The 27,459-nt window shown below is 46.5% G+C and overlaps 1 protein-coding gene and 3 long non-coding RNA genes across 4 annotated transcripts; all 4 read left to right on the top strand.

The window, feature by feature from the left end:
• Positions 1–1,946: 1,946 nt before the first annotated feature.
• Positions 1,947–3,619, top strand: LOC120390620. Its single transcript, XR_005591105.1, has 4 exons — positions 1,947–1,977; positions 2,672–2,698; positions 3,022–3,144; positions 3,560–3,619. It is a non-coding gene; the product is annotated as an uncharacterized LOC120390620 (long non-coding RNA).
• A 2,082-nt stretch (positions 3,620–5,701) lies between these two features.
• LOC120396089 lies at positions 5,702–10,605 on the top strand. The gene is made up of 3 exons (XR_005592974.1): positions 5,702–5,761; positions 8,638–8,761; positions 10,545–10,605. It is a non-coding gene; the product is annotated as an uncharacterized LOC120396089 (long non-coding RNA).
• Positions 10,606–10,633: 28 nt separating this feature from the next.
• Positions 10,634–13,639, top strand: LOC120396088. The gene is made up of 3 exons (XR_005592973.1): positions 10,634–10,657; positions 11,475–11,627; positions 13,578–13,639. It is a non-coding gene; the product is annotated as an uncharacterized LOC120396088 (long non-coding RNA).
• Positions 13,640–24,057: 10,418 nt separating this feature from the next.
• LOC120394953 (maestro heat-like repeat-containing protein family member 1) lies at positions 24,058–27,066 on the top strand. Its single transcript, XM_039519138.1, has 4 exons — positions 24,058–24,468; positions 24,669–24,771; positions 25,871–25,936; positions 26,761–27,066. Exons 1-4 carry the CDS (start codon positions 24,448–24,450, stop codon positions 26,856–26,858), a joined length of 288 nt encoding a protein of 95 aa, XP_039375072.1. The 5' UTR covers positions 24,058–24,447; the 3' UTR covers positions 26,859–27,066.
• Positions 27,067–27,459: the final 393 nt, after the last annotated feature.

Below are 27,459 nucleotides of genomic sequence, written 5' to 3' on the forward strand. Positions count from 1 at the left end.
CCCTGCTCTCTTGCCCCCCTGCCCTTCCAATATTTGCTTGGACAGGCTGCTTGTCTGTGCTGCATTGTTGGTTCTCTGGCTGGGCTAGATGATGGGATGTTTCTGCAGTGTGGGTGCTTGGACTTGGCTATCTTGTTCTTTCCTGAGTGTTGCTGAGCTGGGTCTGTACTGACTGGCACGTTCTGTTACTGGTATCTCAATGCCGGTCTCTTTCTTTCAGAGTTTCCTGTATAAGGCGCTAGGAACGTCCTTAGCAGTTTGCCAGGACCTGGTCCATATTAAATCACAGCTTCATCAATTTTTGACAGCAACAGATTATATGGAAGCCCCTGAGAGACAGGTGAGGACCCTGTCCCTCTCCCCGCTTTACCAAGTAACCCCTGAATGCTCCCTGTGGGGCTCAGCTCTGAGCTGGCCTGGGACAGATGCTATTTTGCTTCATATCCTCTTCGTTGCTGTTTCACTCAGCCCCCGCTGCCCACGGGTCTGACGCCTGACTGGCGCTTTACACTCCTTCAGCTGAAAGGAAGGGACTTGTGGGTTAGATCCTAACCAGTATTTTTCTTGGGTGACAGGGAGTCATTTCCATCCTCGCACTCTCTGCTGAGAGCCACTTGGACCTCACCCTGAACGCACTTCAGGAGTTTGGGGCTACAATGAGCAAGGTTACGATTCCTGGGTTCATCAGCCGCCTGAAGGTAAAGGAGCCAGGGGGTTCTCTCCAACTTCCTCTCCCTCTATAGCAGGGGCAGCAGCCCCGCGGTAGTGTCTGCTCTGCTCAGCTTGCATTGTCCCCCAGTGTGTGCGTTCTACATGACGCCTGCAGTTAAGCAGAGAGGAGCACACTCTGGAGCTGGGGTTCTCTCAAATGATTTTTATCATCTGATGTCTCATGGCTTGAGCGCCCCTCCCATGCACAATGTGTGGGAACTACCTCAGTCGCTTGCATGGAAAAGCATTTAAGGTATTTTTAGCGTTTTTTTAATCCCAGTTAGTAGCTGGAAATGAGGAGGTGTTGCAAGCAACATGTGGCCAACCAACCTGCTTTAGGTAAACCACCAGTGGTCTACGAATGACAATTATGGAACCTGTGATTTAGAGCAGTGGTTCTCAACCTGTCCAGATTAGTGTACCCCTTTCAGGAGTCTGATTTGTCTTGTGTACCCCAAATTTCACCTCCCTTAAAAACTACTTGCTTACAAAATCAGGCATAAAATTATTAAAAAGTGCCATAGCACATTATTACTGAAAATTGCTTATTTTCTTATTTTTACCATATAATTATAAAATAAATCAACTGGAATATAAATATTGTACTTGCATTCTTTGTAGTCTGCAGTAAAACTAGGCAAATAGCTAGATGAGTTGATCAACCCCCTGGAAGACCTCTGCAGACCCTCAGGGGTACACAAGTAGCTCTGGTTGAAAACCACTTATCTAAAGGCTAGAGCAGGAGACTAGGCCTCTGGGCTTCCACTGCTGGCTCTGCCATTTACTCACTGTGCAGCCTTAGGCAAGACATTTAGCACCTGATCTTGTACCCACCAGTGTCAATGACTAAGCTCCCGTGTATTTCACTGCTGTAGGTTCAGCATTTTAGGCTCTCTGTGTCAGAGTTGCCTAGTGGGAATGATGGAGATACTAATATCTCCACGCCTCACAGTTATTATATTGCTTAAATACTTTTTGCAAGTGGTTTGAGATCTTTGGCTGAAAAGAGCTTTGCAAGTGTAAGCTGCTATTGCTGCTGTGAGGAATTCCTCGGTCAGCAGCAGATCAGAATTCCAAAGCAAAAGGCATCAGAAGAACTTTCTGATTGTCTAGGACTACCACCATGGGAGAAGAGGCCAGACTCGCAGCACCCTGATGCTAGCCTACAGCAGCGTGGCTGACCATGCTCCAAAAGACCAGCTTCTCTCCCGAGTAGAGGCAGACATCACAAAGAACATCCTTCTCCATTACAGAGCCAGTTGTCAGGTAAGAGCTTTTGCGTGATAAATGTCACATAACTCAAATTTAAACCTGTAATGGATGGAGCATGAGCTGTCACATGTTGTATCATTTTTGTTGCTCTTCTTTGTATTCTCTCTAGTTTTTCTATATTCTTCTGAAATTCTGTAGACCCCAGCTACACAGTAATTCAGATGCAGTGACACTCAGGCTATTCAGAATAACACTCTAACTCCCCTCATATGGATGTGTATCTAGCTCTATCTTTTGCTACCCAAGAGAGACTAGTGCTAGCCTGTATTTAGTTGATTTGCTCACTACTTCCCTTACCTCTTATCTGTCGTCTTGTTTGTCTGTGTGCTTTATTTCTGTTCCCCAGGTGCCTGACTGCTGGTCCTGACTCTCATCTCAATGCAACCTCTCCACGTCACTTTGCCATTCAGTACTGCCTTGTCTAACTGAGACTCTCACTTAGGCATTGCCAAAAACAGTTGAACCAAACTGAGATCTTCCAGTAGTTCACAAATGCAAATACTACAGAGGATGGCCCCTGATATTGACCTCTGCAAAACACCCTCTCTGGATACCTTTCCTGCCTTTTGGAAGATTTAACAATAGTGATTTCTCTCTGCTCCATATTCACCAGCCAGGACATTTTGAGGATGTGTGTTATGTGGGACTATCTACATTGCTAATAGCTGTTTTGCGTTTCGTTTTTCAGGTGCTGGGCATCACTGTTGCGAACAAGGTACATTCTAAATAATCTGCCCTCAGCTCTTGCATTTTCTGTACACAAGTTGCTTGTTTAAATTGCACAGAGCTTGGTTTCTTGCTACATCAAGCAGGAGTCCTGGCTGCTCTGGTGTAAGTAGGCCTGGATTTATTTGATGAACCTGGGTTTCTCTTCTTCTGAGGTGGGTGCAGAGCCAGAGTCCACTACCTTCTGGGGTCTGGGGACACCTCTCCTCTCTCCCGAGGCTAGATTTAATTCCTGATCTTTATCTTCTGGACTCTGGTTCTTCTCTCAGTTTCTCATCCACATCCTCTTGTTTCTCCTTCTGGATTATGTAGGACATGAACCTAAAATTAACCCTCATCCAGAATGTCATGGAGATTAGCTGTGCCATCTTGGAGACCAGAGACTCCCAAGAGTTCGAATTCTCATACAAACTGGAGCTCCTTGGCTACATGTTGGTGAGTGATTAGGAGCTTTGAGGACTGAAGTACAAGAGAGTTTGTTGTAATGTAATGAGACTGGTTTTCTGGGGAGATGATATTTTATCCATTGGCTGTGACTGTACTACTGCAGTCTCATGAGCTACCTGCATGGCACCCAGAATGCTGGGTCCACTCTGAGCTTGGCAGGGATGCTGACATATATTGTGGGCTGTAACTGGAAGGAATGGCTTGTGTCTTGTGAGTTCTCTTTCTGTCCTCTGTATAGCCTGCAGATGGCCCTACGGCCCATTTCTGAGGCAGAGAGCCTGCTGGGCACGGTGTCTGTTTATTCCAGGTCTGGCATATGGCCCTGTTTCAGGGTGTGAGAGGAAGGCCTCTCTGCCTTTCAAATCCATTTCCCATTTTTGATGTCCCCATTCATGCATTTCAGGACTTCATTAAAACGGAACCACTGGATTCCCTGACATCTCCAGTTCGCTACCAGGCAGTTCTTGCCATTGGACATCTGAGGTAGGCTATTTTCTGCCATATTTCCTGGCACTGTGATGCCTTCTTATTTGTTAATTCATGAAAGTCAGGTTGGGAGCAGTCTAATGCCTGCAGGGTTTGGCTCACCAGGGCCGCCCGGGGAGAGCAAATGGGGCAATTTGCCCCAGGTCCCGGGCCCTGCAGGCCCCCACGAGAGTTTGTTCAGGGCCCCTGGGTGGGGTCCTTCACCCGGGGCCCTGGAAAATTCTCACGGGGCCCAGTCTTCGGCAGCAATTCGGCGGCGGGGAACTTCCGCCCGGGACCCACCGCGAAGTGCTGGGCCTTCGGCGGCAATTCCCCGTCGCCGAAGACCCCAGGCCCCCTGAATCCTCTGGGTGGCCCTGTGGCTCACATGCTGCTCACCAGCAGGACTTCAGTTCTTAAGGATTTGAATGTGTCCATTTGGGGGTTTGTGCTCGAAAGACACAAGATTGGAGGTTGTGGGGCATGCAGTACAATGGAGCAGAGTTCAGATTGGGAGGGAGGTGTCTGGCTAGCTGGCAGGGGGGAGGAAGCTTGTGGGTTTCTCTAAAAGGAGATTTGAAGTTTTAGCTTTACTTCTAGAGGAGCCAATACTTAATAGAGGTGCAAAGTGAAGGGTTGTTTGCACTTGGGGTTCTAGATTGGGACAATCTCTAGTCATTGGACCCATTTCTTTTACTTGGAGGTGGTACTGAGTCTAATACATGACTTTTCTCTCTATCTTTCTTCTGCCAGCAAGCTCAAACCATCTCTGACCATGGAGGAAAACCGTGAGCTCCTTGGTCAGTGCTTCAAAAGTTTATTTCCCCTTCCTCCCTTGGAGAAGATGAAAGAGGAAGACGGGACAGCAAAGGATGCTCTGCATATACAAGTACGTGACAACAATTCTCCTCCGGCACCATCCACTGTATTTCTGCCCAGCAGGCACTGGGTGATGGCAGTCACACATGGCCTCCCTGGCAAGGTTATGGTTAGCTTTCCCCAGCCCACACACACAAATGATCTGTGCTGAGCCTCACTCCTTCTTTTCTGGTTTCAGTCACTCTACGTGAGGTCCATGGAAGCCCTTGGCAAGCTAGTGGAGACTTTGCTGGAGGAAGAACCAACCGCAGACTGGTTCCAGAAAATGTTTGATGTGAGTAGACCATTGAACCGTGGTGGAGATTGTTTCTTGTGTTACAGCAGGGAAGAGTCAGAGATTTAGGGGGTCAAGCTTCAGTTGTGGAGGAATTTTCCACAATGGAGTGAATTTTAGGGAGAAAGCACCCAATTCTTCCTGGGATAAGCGGGCATGTGCCCCACTGAAATCCACGGAAGCTAGGCCATTTTATGCCAGGGCTGGATTGGGACCAAGTTCTTACAATGTTGTTGACACTACTTGGAGCGGCAAGAAAATCACCACTGCAGTAGCCAAATCGAAGAGAACCAGTTGAAACTGATCACTTCTTCTAAGAGGAATTCATGAATATTGAGTTAAGCCCTGTGTATGGAAACTCATTCAGAGGAAACTTCCTGTTCCTCAGACATGAACAGAATATTGTGAAGGGCTGAGGGGTGGGAAGTTTGATGCACGTTCAGTATAAAAATGAAGTTATAAAAGGAGCTGGGCTGGGGGGACTTCTCTGCTCTTATTCAAATTAATAAAAAGAAATGCTCCTCTCTGTCATGTTGCCAATCAATGTGGGAGAAGTTGCCCAGGAAACAGACCACAGCAGCAGACATCAAACAGCATGCAATGTGCTAGACAGCTCCCATCAGACAGTCTACAGCAGACATCACATACACGGGCCCAGATTCATCTCTCATGTAACTCCTTTGGCTTCAATCACCAGAGGTGAATCTGGCCCCTGGGACTTGTATATCTAAGGGGCTCTTCCATTAGACATGTGATTCCTTTGCTACATGGAGGTCAGATGCTTTGGAGAGGGATTTTAGTGACAATTAAACCTGTTTAAGAGGAACTTTTGGGAGGGATTTTCTGGTACTAACTCTGTCCATTCCCCTGCTCTACCAACAGCTCCTCAGGACATGGTTCAGTTCAGGGAAGGAGTGGGAGAGAGAACGGGCCTTGCAGGCCAGCACCCAGCTGCTGACTGCCTATCGAGAGACAGTTCATAGCACAGTGAGTATAGCCGTACTCTTCCTTGAGCTGACTTCCCTGCTTACGTCAGATCTGACACTCAACGCAAATGCATGAAAAACTCTTCCAGGACAGCAGCTGGGATCTCAAGGTGACTAACATCCCTCTGCTTCCGTGAGTGAGAGGTTTACACAACAATGCTGTGAGCACACTGCGGGCAGACTGCAAGAAGTAGAGGGAGACAACCGCCAAACTGATGGCTTATTCTATCATTAGATTCACCAAGTCAACAACAAAAGAGCTTCCACCCTAGTTAACAAGATGCCAAACACGGTCCCCTTTTGGCATTCCAGACCTTGGCTCCCATCTAAACAACCCTGTCTTGGAAGAGGTGGGAGGGATAGCTCAGTGGTTTGAGCAGTGGCCTGCTAAACCCCAGGTTGTGAGTTCAATACTTGAGGGGGCCATTTAGGGAACTGGGGTAAAAATCTGTCTGGGGATTGGTCCTGCTTTGAGCCAGGGGTTGGACTAGATACCTCCTGAGGTCCTTTCCAACCCTGATATTCTATGTCTAATATAGTGAGGGTTACTGGAAACCTGATTCACCATATGTGGGGTTCACTGATCATAAAGGCCCAGATGCTTATCCCCAGGTCAATGTGAATCTCAGGTCTTCCCCAAATATCACGCTGTCAGCCAATCCTTAACTAAATCTAAGATTTATTGTTAAAAGAAAGAAGAGTTACAAATGGTTAAAAGATCAATATCCAGACAAGTGACTTTCCATGTTCATAGTTCAGGATCACAACAGTGATGGAATAAACTGCTGGTTTGTAAAAGTCTCTCTGGAATCATCCCAACAGATCAGAATCCAAAGGCAGCTTAGATGTAAAGTCTGTTAGTTTTTCCAGGCATTTTCCAGGTTCTTCCAAATGATTATTTGGAAGATCTCTGTCCTATGGCTTACACTGTCCCTGTTCAACATTTAAGCAGTCTAGAGATGATAGGATCAGGCCCAAGCCTTCTCTTTTATAGCTATTCTACCAGGCTGACAAGCCTACCTCACAGAAGTTGTCACAGAAGGCCCTTCCCCCAATGTGGATGGCCTGTTGTACTTTGCTTTGAAGATAATCTTCTATTTCCTGTGCATACCCAGTAAACTAGTTACATTCATTCACATAAGGTAATTAGCCGTTCTTCCATTATAACACAGATAGTTAAGCTGAAGATAATGTAGAAATGATTGGTTTCCTGAAGTGTCTTACATCTTTGATTTTAAGGCTAACTGAACACCTTGCACACATAATTAAGGCAATTAAGCCATGAAAGGGAATTAGCATCTACAAGCTAATTTAGTTACATTGTGAAACTTCTAACCAGGTATAGATAACCACAGACAAATACACTTAGCATCTATTGTTCATTTTTGAATGAGTTGATGATTGCTAGTCTAATACATCTCTTTGAAATTCACATGCACGTGAATTGTCTTGACACAGTAGAAGTGCCTCTTGTTAAGTTATTATGGGTCATACACAGGTTGACTGGTCTGCCAGTGTCACAAATGCATTCTTGGTTCTTAGGCTCCCAGGATGCTAAAGCTGAATTTCTATGTAATCAGCTAAGAACATAAACCATAAGAGTGGCTATCCTGGATCCCCCAGAAGAATGGTTCATCTACCCAGTATCCTGTCTTCTGACAGTGGTGGGTGCCAGATGCATCAGAGGGAATGAACAGAACAAGGCAATTGTCAAGTGAACCATCCCCTGTTGGACAGTCCCAGCCCCGGCATCTGGCAGTCAGAGGTTTAGAGACATCCAGATCATAGAGTTGCATCCCTGACCATGTTAGCTAGTAGCCAGAGATGGACCTATCCTCCGTGAACTCATCTCATTCTTTTTTGAACCCAGTTATACTTTTGGCCTTCACAACCTCTCCGTGGCAATGAGTTCCACAGGTTGACTGCATTGTGTGAAGAAATGCTTCCTTTTTTTTGTTTTAAATCTGCTGCCTATTAATTTCATTGGGTGACCCCTTGTTCCTGTGATATGTGAAGGACTAAATAACACTTCCTTATTGACTTTCTCTACACCAGTCATGATTTGATAGATCTCTATCATAGTCCCTCTTAGTCGTCTCTTTTCCTAGCTGAAAAGTCCCTGTCTTTTTAATCTCTCCTTATATGAGAAGTTGTCCCATATGCCTAATAATTTTTGTTACTCTTCTCTGGGCATAGGTAGGGGAGTTTGTAGAGAAAATACAGTGGTTGAAGGGAGAACACTAGATTTGTTTATGGGTAAACTGATGGCTCAAGGGTTTTCTTTAGGCTAGTCAATAGGAGCTGATCATTCTTGGCTATGGGTGTTGTTTTCTTCCGGGGAGCTCACAAGGCAACTAGGCTGCTTCAGTATTTTGGGATATGAGTCAAAGATTTATTACTAGAATTGGTCTGATAATTGCTGAGCTGAGTGTGTGCAGGCGTAGGTTCATTAGCATCTGGAGCAGGGATTCCCATGATTCAATGCGTCCCTGCTTTCTGGTCCCAGAGTTCAGTGCGGTTCTCTGTTCTTCATTCTTTATGCTAATCCCTATTCCATCTTTCATGCAGTTGAGGCATGCGGAGTTGTCTCTGTTCTTCATTCTGTATGCAAATGGAGATGTCTTAATCTTGTCACCCTTGTCAGGAGGCGTCTAGGTATGTCTCCCCAAACCCTTCATTGTTCTCTGCAAGCCTTTTCTCTGATCGGTTTTGGTTCAAACAGAGATGGGAATTGGGGGTGTCCTTCATGAGTCACACAAGCTAGATACTGTGCCCTGGTTCCCCAAAAACACAGAGCTGACTGGTATCAACAATAAAGATGGCAAGTGAAGTCCAGTACAGCTGGAGAACGTTCATTCTTCATTCTTTTTTAATTAGACTCAGGAAACTTTTCATCAGTTTGGATCTCTGATTGGAGCAATAGCACCATACAGCTGTGATTCACTGGCCTCGTCTCGTCAGTGGGTGTTTGACTGTATCAGCTGCCTTCTCTGTATACAAGGTGAGGAGACCATTAGCAGGTATAAGTAATTCTTCCTCATTAGCAGGTATAAGTAATTCTTCACCTTCTTTCACTGTTGTAATGTCCATTTTTTTGCCTCTCTAGTTCTTTCTGTCCTGTCTGTTGGCACTTAGATAACAGAGTGGTGGGCATCTTCTAAATAGCTCATTAGAAGAGACGATTATGATGTGTAAAGAGTGTGGCACACTTCTGGGAACTGTACAAATAATAAATGGTCTGCACCAGGTAGATAACTGCTCAGTTCCTTAGAGCTTCTCTACACAGGGACACTAAGGAGAGTTAATCCAAATGAACGAAAGGTGTAAATTTTAAAGTGTCATTAAACACGTGTGGATGCTCTGATTCTGAATGAAAATGGCCCTTCTTAATTTTAGTGAATTACATGAATTAAACTAACCTGAAAAAGGCCCCTTTAATTCTAAATAAGTGTGTCCCCAGAGGTGTTTAATGAAGTTTAACTAATGCAGTTTGAAAATGAATTTGGATTAGCTTTCTTGACTATCTCCATGTAGACAAGCCCTTGGTACTAAACATTTTCATTCTCTTTACCCTGCCACTGGCTGTATTGGAGGGGTTTCCTGGACTAATTCTTTAAACAAAAAGTTCTTGCAGCAGCCCTCTGTCATGAGCATTCAAAGCTATTGGAGTAAGTGTAGGCCATTTTCCCATTTGTGAAAGAGTGGGACAGGGGTAGGCAATCTATGGCACGGGTACCGAAGGCGGCACGTGAGCTGATTTTCAGTGGCACTCACACTGCCCAGGTTCTGGCCACCAGTCCGGGGGGCTCCGCATTTTAATTTAATTTTAAATGAAGCTTCTGAAACATTTTTAAAGCCTTATTTACTTTACATATAACAATAGTTTAGTTATATATTATAGACTTATAGAAAGAGACCTTCTCAAAACATTAAATTATCTTACTGGCACGCGAAACCTTAAATTCGAGTGAATAAATGAAGACTCGGCACAGCACTTCTGAAAGGTTGCCGACCCCTGGCGTAGGATATTCTTTTCACCTAATGGTTAGATGTAAAGGGATAGATCTTGGTTATTATTTAAGGCCATTTCCAATTAGGGTGACCAGACAGCCAATGTGAAACTCATGCAGGACTGGGGTGGGGGATAATATGAGCCTATATAAGAGAGAAACCCCAAAATCGGGACTGTCCCTATAAAATTGGGACATCTGGTCATCCTATTTCTAATTATTATTAATCAGCCCTAAAAAACAGTGTTGGTGATTCAGAAACAGAACAAGGGACTCCAGTCTTTGAGTGTACAACATAGAAATCCCAGCATTGTTTAGAAGTGACGGATGAGCCTGGGTTTCCTGCCGAAGGTTTTGTCCAGCCCCATCTCTTTTACAACGAGAGTTTGGTGGAGGGATTCACTTCTACATTGGAACCCCTCACATCTACCTCCATGAGTTGTACTTGAATGTGAGATTAGATGTAAATAGTGAGAGCAGAGAGGCTACTGAAACCAGACACCCCCAGAAAGCTGCTCCAAGCTGAATACGGTGCTTGTTCAATCCTGTATCAGTCACAATAACATACCACTACTGTTAACTTTCAGACATTTAGGGTGTAATCCCGACTCCATTATAGTCAACAGGAGTTTTGCCGTTGACTTTGATGGGGCCAAGATTTTACACTATGCTGATAACAGCCTAGCACATGGATCCTCCTGTATGAATATCCATGCAGTAGAGGTTCAGTTTCATTAGTCGTTACAGTACTTTTTTTCCTTTTCTCCACTCCAGGCCAGCCCATGAACCTGGGGTCAGCGGAAGAGGAGCTGAGATGTCTCCGTGAAGAACTAACAGCAGCTCCGGACCCCGAGGCTCTGTTTCAGGCATCTTCCAAAATGGCCAGGGTAACTGACTCAAAAAACTTGTGCGGATGTTCTAGTGACCAGACACCCTGCATTTTACATTTACGCTTTCATGATGCCTTTCCGTACTTGGAGCGAGCTGTGGGCGAGGGGCATTCGTTGCTAGTAACCAGCAAGATGCTTTTCATAGATGTGTGCTATGAATGCCATGTAAAATCCAGATTCCACAGAATGTTGCACGCCCATGAAAATGCACACGCAGATGCGCACACATGTACCTATCCAGCTATCCATGAGAAAAACTGTATTAGTGGAACATCAAGCTGAGAACCCATCCAGTCTTCATTCTGTCACCTTGTGGGTTTGCCTTAGCCTATATTTGTGTGCATGCCTCTCTTGACTTCATTGTATATGTTGTAAAAAGATGCAGTGTATCTAAGAGAATACAAACTGGAAACTTACCTCCTGCATATCCAGTACAATGTTGTGCTAACTGTGCAACAGAAGCTTTGCCTCGAACCTGATCTCATTAGTGTAGAATACAAAAATGTAGTATATAGACTATGGAGAGAATTTTAATCCCAAATGGCTAGCTGGACACGAGGCTAATTAACAAATTGTTAATTAATCAGAAGGGTAGCCATGTTAGTCTGGATCTGTAAAAGCAGCAAAGAGTCCTGTGGCACCTTATAGACTAACAGACGTATTGGAGCATGAGCTTTCGTGGGTGAATACCCACTTCGTCGGATGCAATTTGCTGATGCATAGATATTTTTCCATAGAGATATTAGGCCTCCATTTTTACAAGTGCTGGAGCCAAACATCATTGCAGTCTCTCCTGTTTTTGATTTGTTCCCAGGTTGTTAGTGAGTACTTTCCCCCAGAACAGGCCACAGCCTTTATTGAGGCCACAGTGGAAAGTATGCTGTCTGCCAGCCCCACCTGTGCCACGGCAGCTGGACTGTGGATGAAGGTTATACTGAAGGAGTGTGGAGATGCCATGCTTGATAAGGTAAAACGGGAAACTGGAGAGGTTTTCTGCCTAAACTCGAGGCTTTTAGATCTTTGACCTCATGTGTAATGAACAAAAATCTTGCTGTTTCTCCCCCTCGGACATAGAGTCGATTCCATCTCTGTTCCCACCCTAAACTAGGCAATGGCAGAATCAATAGCAATAGACAGAGAGAATCCAAGGGAAAAGGAAGGTGGTTGGTTATTTATTTGTCTGGCTTGTTGCCACAGTATTCAGCCAAGAAAGGCTTGAAAAAACAGACTCTGGGGAAAAGACAAGAAGACAGAATGACCGGCACTTGGAGGCATCCAGTTCTTAGGAGGCCTATGGCTAAGGGCTACCTGGATAAAAATAGCCCTGTAGTCATTCCCAGGGAGTCTGGAGCCTGGGCTCTGAGACCCACCCTCTTGCCAGGTTTCAGAGCCTGGGCTCCAGCCCGAGCAGGAACAGCTACACTTTTAGCCCCATAGTGCAAGCCCTCAGGCCCAGGTTGACCTGAGCTCTGAAACTCACTGCTGTGGGATTTGTTTGGTGTGTAGACGTACCCTTTAAGAATAGAAGGAGGGAGGGAGAAAACTATAGTGTCTTTGGGATCCACTATTTATATGCCTTATTCTGGATCCCAGTGCGTTAGGGCTAGATGAAAGGAGCACTCCACAAATCTTCTATCAAGGCTGGTGAAAGGCCTCAGGACAGGGAACCCTCGCAGCAGAACTGCCACGTTTGCACAGTGTTTTAAAGATGTGAAGGGCTAGGAATGAATATGAGAGGTCGTCACCTGTTCATAGTCCCAGGCATTTGCACACTGTGTTTAAAGCACTTGCATATTTTGTGCTTGTGGTTGTTTATGAACTGTGCATCCTTCGAGGCAAATGGTTGCATTTGGCTGCTTAAATCACACCTGCAAAATCTGGGCAGGCAAAGCCTTCTTTTGTGCATGCCAGCTGGTTTATTTAATGCATAGCTGGGCACCACCACATTAAATTACCTGGTATGTACAGGGAAACCCCGCTCAGGGGCGGCTCCAGGCCCCAGCACGCAAAGCGCGTGCTTGGGGCGGCACGCTGCGGGGCGCGCTCTGCCAGTCACCTGCGGGAGGTCCACCGGAGCCATGGGACCGGCAACCGGCATAGCGCCCCCCGCTGCATGCCATCGTGCTTGGGGTGGTGAAATGGCTAGAGCCGCCCCTGACCCTGCTATAATGCGCCCCGTAATAATGCGAATTCGGCTATAACACGATTGTAAGGTGGCTCCGGCCGCCCCAGGCCAAAAAGGAAAAAGCAGCTGGAGCGCTGCGGAAGCGCAAAAGAGAGAGAGAAAAAAGAGAGAGAGAGAGGCTTTGTGAAGGGAGAGGGGCTGGAGTGCCCCCAAAGGGGGGAAAAAAAAGCAAAAAATGGAATGTGCCTTCCCCACTGCCTCTTCCCACCTGCCCCCGCTTACCCTTTTGGTGAGAAGAGCCACTCTCTCCCCAGCTGCTCCTCGCTCTTCCTCTGCCCGTTGCACGTCTCCCCTGCTCTCCCCAAGTGTTTCCCTCTCTCTCTCCATGGCTGAGAGCCCCCGCTGCTGGAGCTCCACCCTTTCAGTTACTGCGGTGGGCAGTTCGCAAATGAAAGTAGTTTTCTGCCCAAGAGAAATCGACCGGCTTGAAACTGACCAGCTTGAAATGGTAAACCCTGCTATACCGCGACCCCACATTTAGCGCGATCCAATTTTTTGGACCCTGATCATCGTGTTATAGCGGGGTTTCGCTGTATGTGTGTGTGTCAGTGTTAATTTTTACAGCCAAGTGTGGGCAATTGTTGTGGGTTAAAGTTACACAGACATATTTGAACGTTTGTTTCTTGAGGAATTTCTAAAAAATCAGCAAATGTCTAAATAAAGGTTTTGATTCTGTAGAATGAATGGAGAGAAAGAAAAAGGGACATTTCTTTCTGGTTTTGTTCCTTCCAGGTGCCAGCTATTGTGGATATAATATATAGCCACATGGCTACTATCCAGGAGGGCAGCTTGAGGCAATTCCTGCTGGAGGCAGTGTCTATTTTAGCTCACCATCACCTAGAGGCAGTGATCTCCAGCCTACTCAGCAACCATCTGCCGATGGACAGGTATATACCGCTACCTATTGCATTCATCTTGGTAAAACATGGATCCCACTGCTTTACTGGGAGATGTAGGGCTTTATTTAAGCAGCAGACATTTTGGGATAATTCCTGATGGTTAATAGCCTGGGTCTTTCTCCAGGAAGGTCCAAGAGCATGGTAAGGTGGGGTGTGGAGAGAAATTAAGTGTCATTCTGTTTCCATTAATTCATAACTGCTTTGACATCCTAAAGACCTAGCTTTACTGGTATAACTGGAGTGTATTGTTGGAAACATGTACTTCTCTAGCAGGGCTGGCTCCAGGGCTTTTGCTGCCCCAAGCAGCAAAAAAAGGGCGGGGAATAAAAAAACCCTGCGATCGCGATGTGCAGCTCTACTCCTTCGCTCTGAGAAGGAGTGAGGGACCAGCCGCCCATTGCCACCGAAGACCCAGATGTGCTGCCCCTCACCATTGCCTGCCCCAAGCAGCTGCTTGCTGGGCTGGTGCCTGGAACCGGCCTGGCTCTCTAGACACCTGACTTGACCTCACTTTGGAAATTAGCAATTGCTGTTGATTTCCTGGTAGCATGACAGCTTCAAGTCCAATCCCTGGCTGATGACAAAGAATAGGGCCAATATTGTCATCAGACCGCCGCTTGGTATCGGTCAGGGTGTGGCTGCTAGAATAGAGTTGCTGTCCTTGGGATTTAAAACTGGACTGGAAGCAGATCCATCATTTCATTTAAAGGTCCCCAACTGGGTTATCAGTTATCAGTGCTGGAATCTAAGACCATAAGAACGGCCATACTGGGTCAGACCAAAGGTCCATCTAGCCCAGTGTCCTGTCTTCCGACAGTGGCCAGTGCCACATGTCCTAGAGGGAATGAACAGAACAGGTAACTGTCAAATGATCCATCCCCTGTTGCCCAGTCCCAGCTTCTGGCAAACAGAGGGTAGGGACACCCTTTGTGAAGGGAACTAGGATGGCCATGAATATTCGTTCTCATAATTGTATGTCCAGTTAGTAGAAATGTGGCTTTTCTTTCATCCACTTGCCTTCCAAACCCTGGATCTTTGGGAGCCACATGCTCAGGATTCCATATTTACTGGGAAGTGGGAAAACAGGAACTGAGATTGGCGCTCTGTGTCCTGTCCTTCGAAGTCTAGTATTAATGGTTAGGCTGCAGTAAGACTAGGTCACTTAACCTAGTTCTGTAACTGGAAACTCAATATTTAAACAGGAGGAGCGTTAAAGGAGGACAGTGCTCCTAACTTTCTCCTCATAGGCAAGGAGAAAAGTTGGTCTTTACTTAAATAGGACGCATTCAGTCTGAGCCACAAAAGTGTCCAGGGGTCACATGTAACTTCTGTTAAATTGCAGTTACACCAGTGAGCTGTGGAGATCTCTGGGGGGAGACCCCTTGCTTGCCACTCAGGTCCTACAGGTCCTCAGAGACAAAATAAAGACGTCAACAAGCCAAGAAGAAAGCATCACCTCAGAGACTGAAACTGACAGGCATTTGGCAGCTGCTGAACCTCTCTCAGTAAGTTAGATGACAGACACGCCTTTCAGGCTTTCCTCTGCCCTGTGACAATCCTGCTGATGGAAAGCTAGAAGTGTGGTAGAATATTGCTGTGTGGGCACTTCTCCTCTGATGTACTGTTTCCCTGAGTCCAGCTCTGCTGTCTGTGGAACAAATACGCAGTTTTAGAGTATGTGGCTGATTTACTTAATAACATCTGGCAATTAGAGAGTCTTTGAACCAGGTTGCTCACAGTGCTTTGCAAATATTCCTTAGGACTCACAACATGCCTTGGTAGGTCATACACATTTTTACAGATGTGGGAAACTGAGCCATGAGTTAAGGGAGTTGCTTGCAGTCATTCAAGTTACCGGCAGAAGTGAAAATTCAGTACAGCTGATATCAGAAGGGGAGAGAGGGTGTGATGGTGTTGGGAGATCTCCTCATTTTTTACCATGCTCTCCTTTCAGGCAACATGTGCCATCTCTGAGGTGGTGTCAGCACAGCAGTCGAGCAAAGCTGTGCAGGAGCTGCTCCCAGAGTTGTTTCCTGTTCTCCTGCAGCAGGTCAGCCGAACCTCAGGACAAAAGATGCCTTTGCCAAGGATAAGCAGCTGGAGCCTATTCCAAAAAGACCAACAACATACTGAGGGCAACCCTTGCCGGTAATTAGAAGGAAGGGAGAGAAACAAAGAATTCCAATAGAGTTGTGTGACACTCCCCAGGAATTTCCAGGGTTATGAGGCACCTTACCATTGCCTGCCCTTAGAGTGAGGAAATCTTGTCTGTGTCTGCTGTGGGTCAGTTCCCTAAAATGACCAGGCTCTGGCAAAACAAGCACTGCCATCCAGGCCTCCTCAGACCCCAGTCTCTTTGTACAGGTTAGTGATAGGCACACACCAACCCCCGAGTCTTCTGACCGTTCCGTATAGTGTCCAGACCTTTATCCACTGAACACCCACAGAATTACCGGGCGTGCTGTTCCCTATGGAACAGTACACACCAGTTTACTTCTTATACTTTAGACTCTGTACTTTATACTTTATTACTTATACTCTATAGTGCAAAACACACAGCACTTAGATATATTTATAGTGCAAACAAGAACAGAGATGGTCAAAGAACAGAATTTCCAGTGACAGTGAGAAAGAATGCAAGCAAAAAATGGTTACATATCAAATGAAATCATAACATGGTCCTAGAGACTAAACTTACCCAACAGGTTAACCTCCTGTCTAAAGATGTTTCTCACCCAACGTTCTCAACCAAGCCTGATAGTGACCCCGCTGTCCATCTACTTCCTAAGTGAAAGATGCCAGGGTGTCTTCTTTGTCCCCCAAATATACTAGAGCAAACCTTTGAGGTGTACCCCAAAATTGGGTCCCCACTCCCTGTCTCCTTCCTGTTACTTTTCTTTCTTTGAAGTTCTCACAGTCCTGAACTGAATGTGAACCCTACATGCTTAATTTACATGTAAACAAACAGATGGAGAAACATTTCTTGCCTTAAAGAAAACCATTTTTCACCTTTCCTGGTGACTAGTCCCTAGACACAGATCATAAGAATGTAATTTTCAATGCATAGACATGGCTCTTTACACAGCATCTGTAGATGTGTTTCACAATGATATTGGTGACATGAGCTTTTATTTGAGACTCATATGGCAATCTTTTAGTGATCTTTTAGCCCCTTAAACCACTGACTCACTCTGGGAATGTCCGCCTCTGCAAATTCCTCTGTAATTTTAACTGCGGGTCCAGATTAACTGGCTGGTGCCACGTAACCTATACTCAGGTATGCTCAGGGTGACTCTGAAGAAACTTCCAGAATCATGCAGTCCATGATCTCCCCCACAGTTTGAGTATGTGGCCTTACCAGTAAGTGGTCCAATCTTTCAATTTCTATGCAAATGCACAGAGGCCTAATCCCTCAATCCATCTTTGAACTCTCCATTTCTGGCAGTACTTTTCTGTGGACAGGCCCCACCTCGTCCAGCATGGCTGCCTTAATCACGTCCTAATCTCTTGCCCGCTAATCACTAAGAGCCATATATGTGCTTCCCCGGTTAAATGGGGTGTCAGTCGAAAGGCCCACATTGTTCTGTCCTTGTGAGGTCTCACCGCTGCTCCTTTAAGAGTAACCAAAACCAGATCAGGGTTGTTCGCAGGTCCCATTTTACAGAGTCTGATCTCCTGTGCCTGGTTTCCATTTCCTGTCACAGGACTTGCCAGACTTTGGAGGAGTTGTTGCCAGACCTGGGCTTGTTCCTGTATAAATTCCTGAAGGCTCTTTTGCTGTTAAACCTACCAGGCAAGCAAAGGCTGTTTTTCTGCCTGGTGGGATTGTTAGAAGGTCTGTGGGGTCTTCTACACCAGCAGTTCTCAACCGGGCCGGTTTTAGGGGGTCCGCCAAGCAGGGCTGGCAGTAGACTAGCTGGGGCTTAGGGCAGAAAGCTGAATCTCTGAGCCCAGCCAGGCTGGAGCCCTGAGGCCCAGCACCTGCACTAAAGCCCCAGCCCCTGCACCCTGTGGAGTTAAAATCTAGAGCCAGGAGCCCCAAACTCTGATGCCTGGCAGGGCAGAGGCCTGGGAGTGGGCCATGGAGTATTTATAGCTTGTTGAGGTGAGAGGAGGCTCAGAAACAGAAAGGTTGAGAACCCTGTTCTAGACTTCTCCTTGCTGCTTCACCACCCATTTCAGTGTGTTCCTCCATCACCTGGACTGCCAGACCTCTACCCGGCTTCTCCAGCAGGCTCTCTATTTGCATAGATAACAGGAAATCCCTGATGAGCCCCAGCTGTGACAGAGAGGGTGTTGCACCCCCACATCTTCTACAAACACAGACCACGTTGAGACTTTCTTGCTTGTAAACACCAACGTGAAGTCTATTTAATCCCCCTACCAATACATAGCACCTTTATCTTGTATCTCAACTTTCTAAACTCTTCTCCAAAATGGGGAAGGTGTTTCCACTCAGAGAGCTCACTTTGTCAGGCTCTCCCAGCTTTTGTCTTTCTGTTTCTCTTTGGGTGACCAGACAGCAAGTGTGAAAAATCAGGACAGGGGGTGGGTGGTAATAGGCACCTGTATAAGAAAAAGCCCCAAATATCGGGATATCTGGTCACCCAAGTTTCTTTCTCTGTCTGTTCCCCTCAAAGGGCTCCTGCCCATGTCCTTTTATACAGTTTCCCTGTTAATGGAATGATTGGTTCCATGACTCACTAGCCCCAATCTGACCTCGTAATCAGCTACACCTCTGTCCAATTAGGCTTTCTGTAAGGAACTGAATTAGTACTAATAGTGACCAGAGTGCTGACTCAAGTGCATACCCTCAGCACTCTGTCACCTCATATCTGGAGATACAACCCCAAAATATCCACTAATGATCACCACATTCTATGCCCCCCAGTTTTTGGGTCCTGATCGTGTATCTTTTTTATATCCTTGTACTCTGCTAGTATCCATACTCCTTGCAGAAAGTGAAAAATGACTGCAAAATTTTGTCCCTAGCAAAACTAGTTATATGAGATGTATTAGACAGAAACATACCTCCTGGCATCAAGTCCTTCCAGGGACACTGGTGTCCAGGATATTGCCAGTGGATGAACTGTCGATGAACAGCAGACCTGACAAGTAACCTGGGCTTCCTGACTCTGTTCAGGCTGCACCTTCCTACCGATTGCTGCAGTTCTGTGCCTCTCTTTCCCCAGGTTTTCTGTCCAAGCGTTAGAATCTGTGCTTTCCAAAGCTAGGAATGAGAGACTGGTGAGAGTGCTTGGGACGCAGAAAACATGGATTCTGCTTGAAAACCCCCAGACTCACCATGAGGGAGTGTGTCTGCTGGTGAGGTAAGAGATCTAAGAGGCATGATTTTATCCTTGGGAATCAGTAGCAAATAGAGTGGCTGAGAGGGAACCTCCAGTTTATAGCTTTGTGGGGGGTGCCCTGGGTGGAAACACACAGCTCCCACCCATAGATATCAGAGCTGTCTGCTCAGAGCAGCGGAGTTTTTGAAGTGTGCAATCGACCCCATAAGTGGTTTTTTGCCTTCCAGTGGTCTGCTAAGATTTGGACTAATAACCCTTGAGATCATCCAGAGCCTCCTCCCCTGGGTGAATTCCCCAATGGAAAACTTCCGAATCACCGGCACAGCTTTCCTTGCCCAGGTAAGACACAGGGCTCCGAAGAGCAGTTTCACCATTAGACCACTGTCTGTTTGCCTTTCTTTTAAGGAGTTGTACAGTTCAGTTCATAGGAGTAACTGTCATTTTAGATAGTAGACTGGTTCCCCCTTTATATGGAAACCTGACAAGGAACTTCATTCTACCTTTCGGAGTCATTCTCTCGCTGATATTTGTATTGCTGTCATTGCCTATACTAGCTACACAACCACAGGTGCTGGCTGAGAGAGATACAGACAGAGTTTGAAGTACTGGACCTCTTCTGCCAAGTCCCAGTGCTGATACTAACCAACAGCTCCTGGTTTTGGTTTCACTCAGCAGATCTTCGGAATGAACCTAGTGTCCTAATACTATAAAACAAGCAACATACAAATACATTCACATCTGTCTTAGGTTCTCATGACTATTGTATCTGAGTACCTCAAAACTCATTTATGTATGTATGTATCCCCACAACACTCCTGGGAGGTAGGGAAGCACTATTATTCCTATTTTACAGGCAGGGAGCTGATGCACAGAAGGGCTAAGTGATTTGCCAAGATCACCCAGGAAGTCTTTGAGGGAGCAGGAATTTGAACCTGGGTCTCCTAAGTCCTAGACAAGTGTGTTAACTGCTGGACCATCCTCCCTTTCTACAGCCCTCTTCTAACATCTGCATCATATTTCCACTTATGCTAAGTAACTATCTTAGGGGCTCATCTGGTTCTAAGGAAAACAATCGATCTGTGTCTGGGATGGGCTGTTCCTGGGCTTTGAGGCTCCTTACAAGAGGCCCCATGGTCCTACTGCACCCTGCCCCAGGAAAAGAGCCACAAATCTGGGTCTGTCTAGAGAGGCCTCATGAGCAGCCAATCGGAGCCCATCAGGCTCAGCTAAAAGGAGCTGCAGGGCCTTAGCAGGTCAGTTCCTGCCAGGAACTGGAGGGCAAGAAACGATGCTGCTCTCTGGCCACAGAAATTCCAGGGATTGCCAGAGTTTGATTCTGGCAGCATTTGCTTAAGTTGGGTTTGCAGGAAGAGAGTCCTTAAGAACTTGAACCTTGAGGTGAGGGTGAAGCTAAAAGTGGCTGGTAGGAAAAAGCAACAATGAACTGAAATCAAGCGGTGCCTAACTACTGTTTACAGGGTCCATGGTTTTGAACTCAGAGTTATGGGCAGGCCTTGGATCCCCTACCACTTACAGTGGCATAAGCCCCAGGAAGGGGACAATGCTTACGGAGAGCTTGAACAAAGAGCAGAATTTCAAGGACCCAGAGTTGGGGCTGGAGACCCTAGTGAGGGCAATGGGACTGTTCTTGACTAGCCCAGAAGGGGTTCATTTGGACTTTGGGACTTAGCCAGAGGCCTGAGCCACAGAAGACTCACTGAGGTCAGCTGGCAGGGTGCACCAGGGGTGAGAAAAGGACTGTGGTACCAGACCTGGCCACTAAGGGGCTCTCAAGAGGTGAGTGGATCCCTATTATAGTGCCCAAAAGGAAAGCTGCATGTTTTCAAGACATTTCTCATTTGTGTGGAATGATAAAGTTAGTGTGTTATGTGCCACGTATCAGAGGGGTAGCCATATTAGTCTGTATCCACAAGACTGTGGCTATAGGAGGACTCCTTGTTGTTTTTAGTGTATTCTATGCCGGCTCAAATTCTATTCCCAATCTTAAGGATCATATTGGTGCTAATGGACATGTTGATTTTATTTCAGCTAATGACTGATCCCATGCTCAGGGAGAAGAAGTTGCTTAAGAGTGTCTTGCGCATCTTGGAAGAAAGGTCACAGGATAGGAACAGCATTGTCCGTCAGATGGCTGTAAGAGGCCTGGGAAATATAGTCGATGGGGCGCCTGTGAAGGTATGAGAGAATACTGAATAGGATGCAACATAAGTAGAGAATCCAAGGAAATAATTGCTCAGAGTTTACAGAGGTTGCACACAATGCACTAGGCCAAATTCTGCTCTCTCCCATACCCTAGTCACCTTTTTTGCAGTCAATACAGAGCAAGCTGGATCCTTTGGTAAACTGGGCATAAGCAAACAATGTGCACTTTAATGTAACCATATGTAAATGTATACATCTAGGAACAAAAAATGCAGGCCATACTTACAGGACGGGAGTCTCTATCCCAGGGAACAATGATGCTGAGAAAAAACTTGAGCCATGGCAGATAATCAGTTGAACATAAGCTCCCAATGCGAAGTTGTGGCCAAAAGGATTGAAATGATCCTTGGAGGCATAAATAGAGGAATCTTGAAGAAGAGTAAAGAAGTTATTTTCCCTCTGAATATGGCACTCATGTGAGTGCTGCTGGAATGCTGTGTCCAGATCAGATGTCCACAATTCAAGAAGGATGCTGATAAATTAGAGAGGATTCAGAGAAGAGTCACAAGAACTATCAAAGGATTGGAAAATATACCTTTAGTGATAGACTCAAGGAGCTCAATCTATTTAGCTTTACAAAGAGAAGGTTAAGGAGTGACTTGAGGACAGTCTATAACTACTCACATGGGGAACAAATTTTGATAATGGGTTCTTCACATTAGCAAACAATGGTATAACAAGATTCAATGGAGAAAAAGGAAGCTAGATTAATTCAGACTGGTAATAAGGCGTACATTTTTAATAGTAATTTTAATTAATCATTGGAACAATTTACCAAAAGTTGTTGTGGTGGATTTTCGGTCACTAGCAATTTTAAAATCAAGATTGGATGTTTTTCTAAAAGATGTACTCTAGTTCAGAGACTATTTCGGAGAAGTTCTATGTTATGCAGGAGGTCAGACCGGATAATCACAATGAACCCTTTTGGCCTTGGAATCTAAGTAACTAGAAATCTAATAATAGGATTATGCACGTGTATTATGTTACCGAGTTTGGCTCATTGTAGTTAGCACCTGGTCTGAAATATAGCTATAGATCTCAGGAGGGAGAGAGGGTTGATGAAATTCCCACAGCTTCATAACTGCTAAAGAAAAGTTCTTAGAAGTGTGATCAGTGATAAGTTTTCTTTAATGTCGTATGTTTGTACAGGTGAAAAAATACAAGAAGTTTCTTCTGGACATACTGATCGGGGCCTTACATGACGTTTTCAGTTCTGAAGTGATTGGTGAGAGCATGAAAGCACTGGCCAAAGTCCTGAAGGAGCTGAAAGAGAAGGACATTGGTTCTTCCTTCAAAGACCTCACCGAACAGATCCGGGCCTACTTTGACGATGTATGTGAACAGAACTCTCCAACCCCAGTTCAACCGATCTTGATTAGACTCGATTTACGATGTGTGATGTGGACTCCCTGGGCATTGCTCATGTCAGAGTGCAGAGATTTTAGGCCCCAGGGAAGGGAAGTATTTTATGGAGGAGGAGAACATTAGGAGGACGGGTATGACATCCCTGCTCCCACAGTCTCACCCTTCTGTTCTTGATTGCCACTGAGAACCTCAAAGAAAGTCTGAATACTAGATTAGGTAGCTAGATAACCATGAAAAGGGGGTTACAGAGTGCAATAGAAAGTGTTGGGCCTGCTCTATACCGTTTTTATGTGAGAGGGTTGGAATGATAATTCTGTTTTGCAGAGAATTTTTGAGATTTCAAATTTTGGTTTTGTTCCTATTTGTGGGAACCCCTCCCCCAAACTTCAGAACTCCTTGTGAAACAGAATTACTATTCACAACCTAGCTCTGTTGGAAGCCTTGGCCCGGGGCAGTCTGCTCTCAGACTATCCTGGTGCTGGGAACCCAGGAAACTCTGGGAGCTAGAGGTGCCAGGGAGTTGCAAATTTGAGAGCTAGGACCCCCAGGGTCATAGAATTGGAAGGGACCTCAGGAGGTCATCTAGTCCAACCCTCTGCTCAAAGCAGGACCAATCCTCAGCTTTTTATCCCAGTTCCCAAAATGGCCCCCCAGGGACTGAACTCACAACCCTGGGTTTAGCAGGCCAATGCTCAAACCACTGAGCTATCCTTCCCCCCAAAGCTGGGAGCCTGGAAGCCTATGATCCCAGTCAGCCTGCTAGATTGGCTGCCAAGGAGCTGGATGGGTGTACTGGCAAGACACCAGGCAGGTTTCTAAGGACCCTGCCTGGCTTCTGGAGGAATTTCATCAAAATTGAACTGTCTCTAAAATATATTCATGAATCAGAAAATTCGAATAAAAATTGGTTAATTAAAGTTTATCTGACTAGCTGTAGTTGCAATCACTCTACTTTAGCGTAGAAGAGACGGCTGTGTGAGGTGCGTGATGGGATTGTCCCTTACTTACCAAGTTGTGGGGCTTTCTTGGCTGTAGGAGAATGATGGTCTTCGCTCAGTGGCCTTTGTCCTATTTGGCATCCTGGCTCAGTTGACAAAGAAAAAATGGAAGGCCTATTTCGCTGAGCAGGTTCGAAAGAGCTGGGTCATACTTCTGCTGCACCTGCAAGACCCAAGCCCCGAGGTTTCAATGGTAAGACCAACAGTGACTTATTTACTAAGGCAAAGGAATCTTCCTCCCAGTGCCAGGGGAGCACTGCTATTCCTGCTTGTTGTGGAGGCCCAAATTCTCCCCTCAGTTCATTGCCCTCCTGCTGAGTCACTTCCAGCCAGGTTGGTCCATGGCTGCCTCACCAGAATCCAGGATAGGTCATGGGTCTGACCCCTACAGGTCTCTGTTCCTGTCTGACTCTTCACCCCAGGCCCCTGCCTCCCCAGAACAGAGGAGAGACCACAGCTGTGCCTGGTGAAGCAGCTTTCATCGGTATATCTGTTCCCAAAAGACATTGATGCTACCTCCAGGTTTCAGTGGAAGCTCTCCCCTCTATTAGTCATTCCTGCATGTTTCTGCCAGTCACATCCAGATGAATCCTTTTTTGTCCTGGAATAGATGAGCAGTCACGCAGATGAGTTCCCTTTGACTGAACATAGCACTCGGTAGGGAACAAGTCAATGGTGTGATGCTCTTTTTCAGGAATGCAGAGCTACATTTCACCTCTGTTTCCCGTTTTTGGGACTGAAGAGACTCCAACATGCGATCAATAAGCACCTTGGTGGCAGAGCCGAGCTGAAGCCTGAAGAGCTCCAGATGGACATTTGCAGACACCTTGTGAGTGAGCTGTTGAACTGTAGGAGATTATTGACTGGAGGGTGATGGGAAATGTAAATCTGCCCCAGATTCCCATTTTTTCCACTTCTACCCAGCCACCTGTTCTTGCTCTTATTTACCTGTGGTTCATAAAAGCATGTGCTGGCAGTCAAAGGGCACTTCTAGCCAGAGAGAGCTCATGTGTCCCTGATTTCCTCTAGGCCAAAGAAAATGCAGAACTGCTGGAGAACTTGTACAGCACAACCATCGCGTCCTTCAGTAGCAGCTGGGAAGGGATCCGGGCAGGTGCCGCCAACTTAGCTGGTGAGAGATGATGCCCAGTGTCCCTTTTGATATTCCCATTGAGGGAGACAGAAAAAATCCCACTGTGCAGCACTGAGCTGCCATTAATCTCTCTGTGCCTCAGCTTCCCACCCATAGATGGAGATGTTAATGTCCCTACCTCTCCAGGATGGTGGTCGGAGGAATTCATTAGTTGCTATAAAGTGCTTCGGGATTGTTGCAGGGGAAGCACGGTGCAGTCATTTCGTAGTAGTGCCTGGGACACTGTCACGTAGGGCATGGTTACACTTTGAGCTGGGGGTATAATTCCCATCTTGATGAGACACACCCGCACTAGCCCTTTGTGCTAAAAATAGAGAGTAGCTGCGGCGGCAGGAGCAGCAGGAGGTTTAACCACCCCAAGTATGATCCCATCCAAACCCCAAAGTCTATTCTCACAGTGGCTGCTCCTCCCACGGCTTGTGCTGCCTTAGCTACATTCTAATGCTAGCGCTGTCAGAGCTAGTGTGGGCCCGTCCCATTGAACTGGGTGTGATACCCCTAGCTCAAAGTGCAGACCTACCCAGTGCTGTTCAGTGCTCCTCACTGCGACTTCATCACTGGGGGGCAAGCAGCCCACCTCCCCATAGCGCCTGCTGTTTCACCTTCCTGGCCACAGCACCTTGTCAAGGAAGCATTAGGTTCCTCCTGTTTGGCCCTGTGGCCTCTTCTCCCTAGCACACCCATGTGAGACAGGCAGGCATTGGGGCTCACCTATCAGTCACCTTGTGAGATCCCTGCTTAGAACTCGCTTATTCCTGGCCCCAGTCCTTTGCTCAGACCACTAGACCAAACACTATCTTAGTATGTCTCCAATAACTGACTGCAGTGGCAAGAGGAGCACAGACTGTTTCATCAAGCAAATGGGTTTTATGTAAACATTCTTTTTAAAAAATGTCTCTCTCTCATTCTCTTCAGTGTGGACTCTAAACTGCTCTAGCATCCTCTTGCCCACAGCTCACCCTTAGGCCCACAGTAGGAGACCCCAAAGACCTGTCTAGGGGCTGCTAATATCACTTTGCACTCAACAAGGGAAGGTTTTATTGTTATTGTTGTTATTTATTTGACATTGTGTATTTAGGCATCATCCTGGAACACACAGACACTCAGCGTATGAAATGGCTGGACCTGGAACATCTGCTGATGTGTAAGTGATAAATACAGCTGAAGTCCTGCTCATTAATGAGTTATAAAGGAATTTAGCTGACAAGCAGCAGTAACTGATACCACTGGTGCAAAGTGCATCAGCCACACATCAAAGGACAAATTCACTCTTGCCCAGTAGAAAGTCAGCCTTAATTTCCCCTGAAGGAGGAAGCTGCAGAAGGTGTGATATGAGTCAGTGCATCTCCTGGTTGTCCTGGCAATGCCCCCTCCCCAGCCAGTGCTCTCCACACTTTGGGCTTTATTGGCTCTCTGTGGACTCCCCAAGTAAGAAGTAGCCACTTTCTGCTACCCCAAATTTCCCACCAGCAATTTTGCTTCCAGTAGGTGCCCTGTATCATGCAAACCAGCTTGGACCTGGCCTGTGTTAAATTCCAGGTTTAGTTGAGCTCAGGCAGTGGCTCCTGAATAGAGCTGGAAAATAACTGAAAAGTGGAAGCTATTGAAACAATGGACCTTCTTCCATTTGCAGCGGAGTGGATGACTTTCTGGTAGAGTCAGGGTCTCCCCACAGTTAGGAGCGTGGAAGGGACCCAATGGGGGACCCTAAAGCTTTGTTTGTATTGGAGAGCTGCTGTCATGTGGTATTCAGAAGTAATAAGTCTCCAGCTATTTCAGGCACAGGTGACTATATGAAAAGTGAGGCCTATTCATCTCTCATGTATTTTCCACCCCAATAGAAGGACTGAGCCCAGTTTCACATTTTTCCATGTGATCATTCTGCTCAGGTACTTCAAGGTTCTGTGATCACGCTTAGCTGTGATTTGACAGTCTGTTCACTAACGTGATGTCCTCCTGTAATTTCAGCTCTCCAGGTCCTAGAGAAAGACCCAAGTCCCACTGTCCAGCTGGTGGCAACTGAGCTCATAAGTGACATCTGTCCTGGCCGAGCGCTTGGCGAATGAAGCAGAACGGAGACCAACAGAACAAGGCGCTCCAGTGGTATAAGGGCCCTACCATCAATCAAATGTTAACCTCACCCCTTGACCCCGGCAGCAAGATGTGTCATGTGACCCCTCTAAGAACTCCTCCCACTGCCATCTACCGATCAGGGTGGGTTTCGCCCCAATAGGAATGCCCCGAGGGAAGACTTGACCAATCAAGGGGAGTTCCGGGGCAGGTGACCTGTCCTTTGTGTGACCCCTCTAAGAACTCCTCCCACTGCCATCTACCGATCAGGATGGGTTTCAGCCACTGGGGATCACTCCAAGAGGAGATTTGGCCAACTGGGGGGAATTCTGGGGTGGGGTGACCCATCCGGAAGTGCTTCATGTGACCCCTCTAGGAACTCCTCTCACCACCCTTTACCAGTTGCGATGGGTTTCAGCTGCAGAGGACTGCCCCAAGAGGAGAGTTGACCAAAACAAGGTAGGTTCTCGGAAGGGGTGAACCTCCCAGAAGAGGGTCGTGTGACCCCTCTAAGAACTCTTTCCAATGCCCTCTGCCAATCAGAGTGCAGCACATCACTTCATAAGTCCCAGCGCTGGGCAGAGGAGGCCATCTCTT

The sequence above is a fragment of the Mauremys reevesii genome, linkage group 1, assembly GCF_016161935.1.
Source record: "Mauremys reevesii isolate NIE-2019 linkage group 1, ASM1616193v1, whole genome shotgun sequence".
Taxonomy (NCBI): Eukaryota; Metazoa; Chordata; order Testudines; family Geoemydidae; genus Mauremys; species Mauremys reevesii.

Bases quoted from the DNA above. Each gene is read 5' to 3' on its own strand.
- LOC120394953 (XM_039519138.1), top strand. From the start codon at position 24,448: ATGGACATTTGCAGACACCTT. The intron at 24,469-24,668 runs GTGAGTGAGCTG...GATTTCCTCTAG, and splicing joins TGGACATTTGCAGACACCTT to GCCAAAGAAAATGCAGAACT. The intron at 24,772-25,870 runs GTGAGAGATGAT...TTGTGTATTTAG, and splicing joins AGGTGCCGCCAACTTAGCTG to GCATCATCCTGGAACACACA.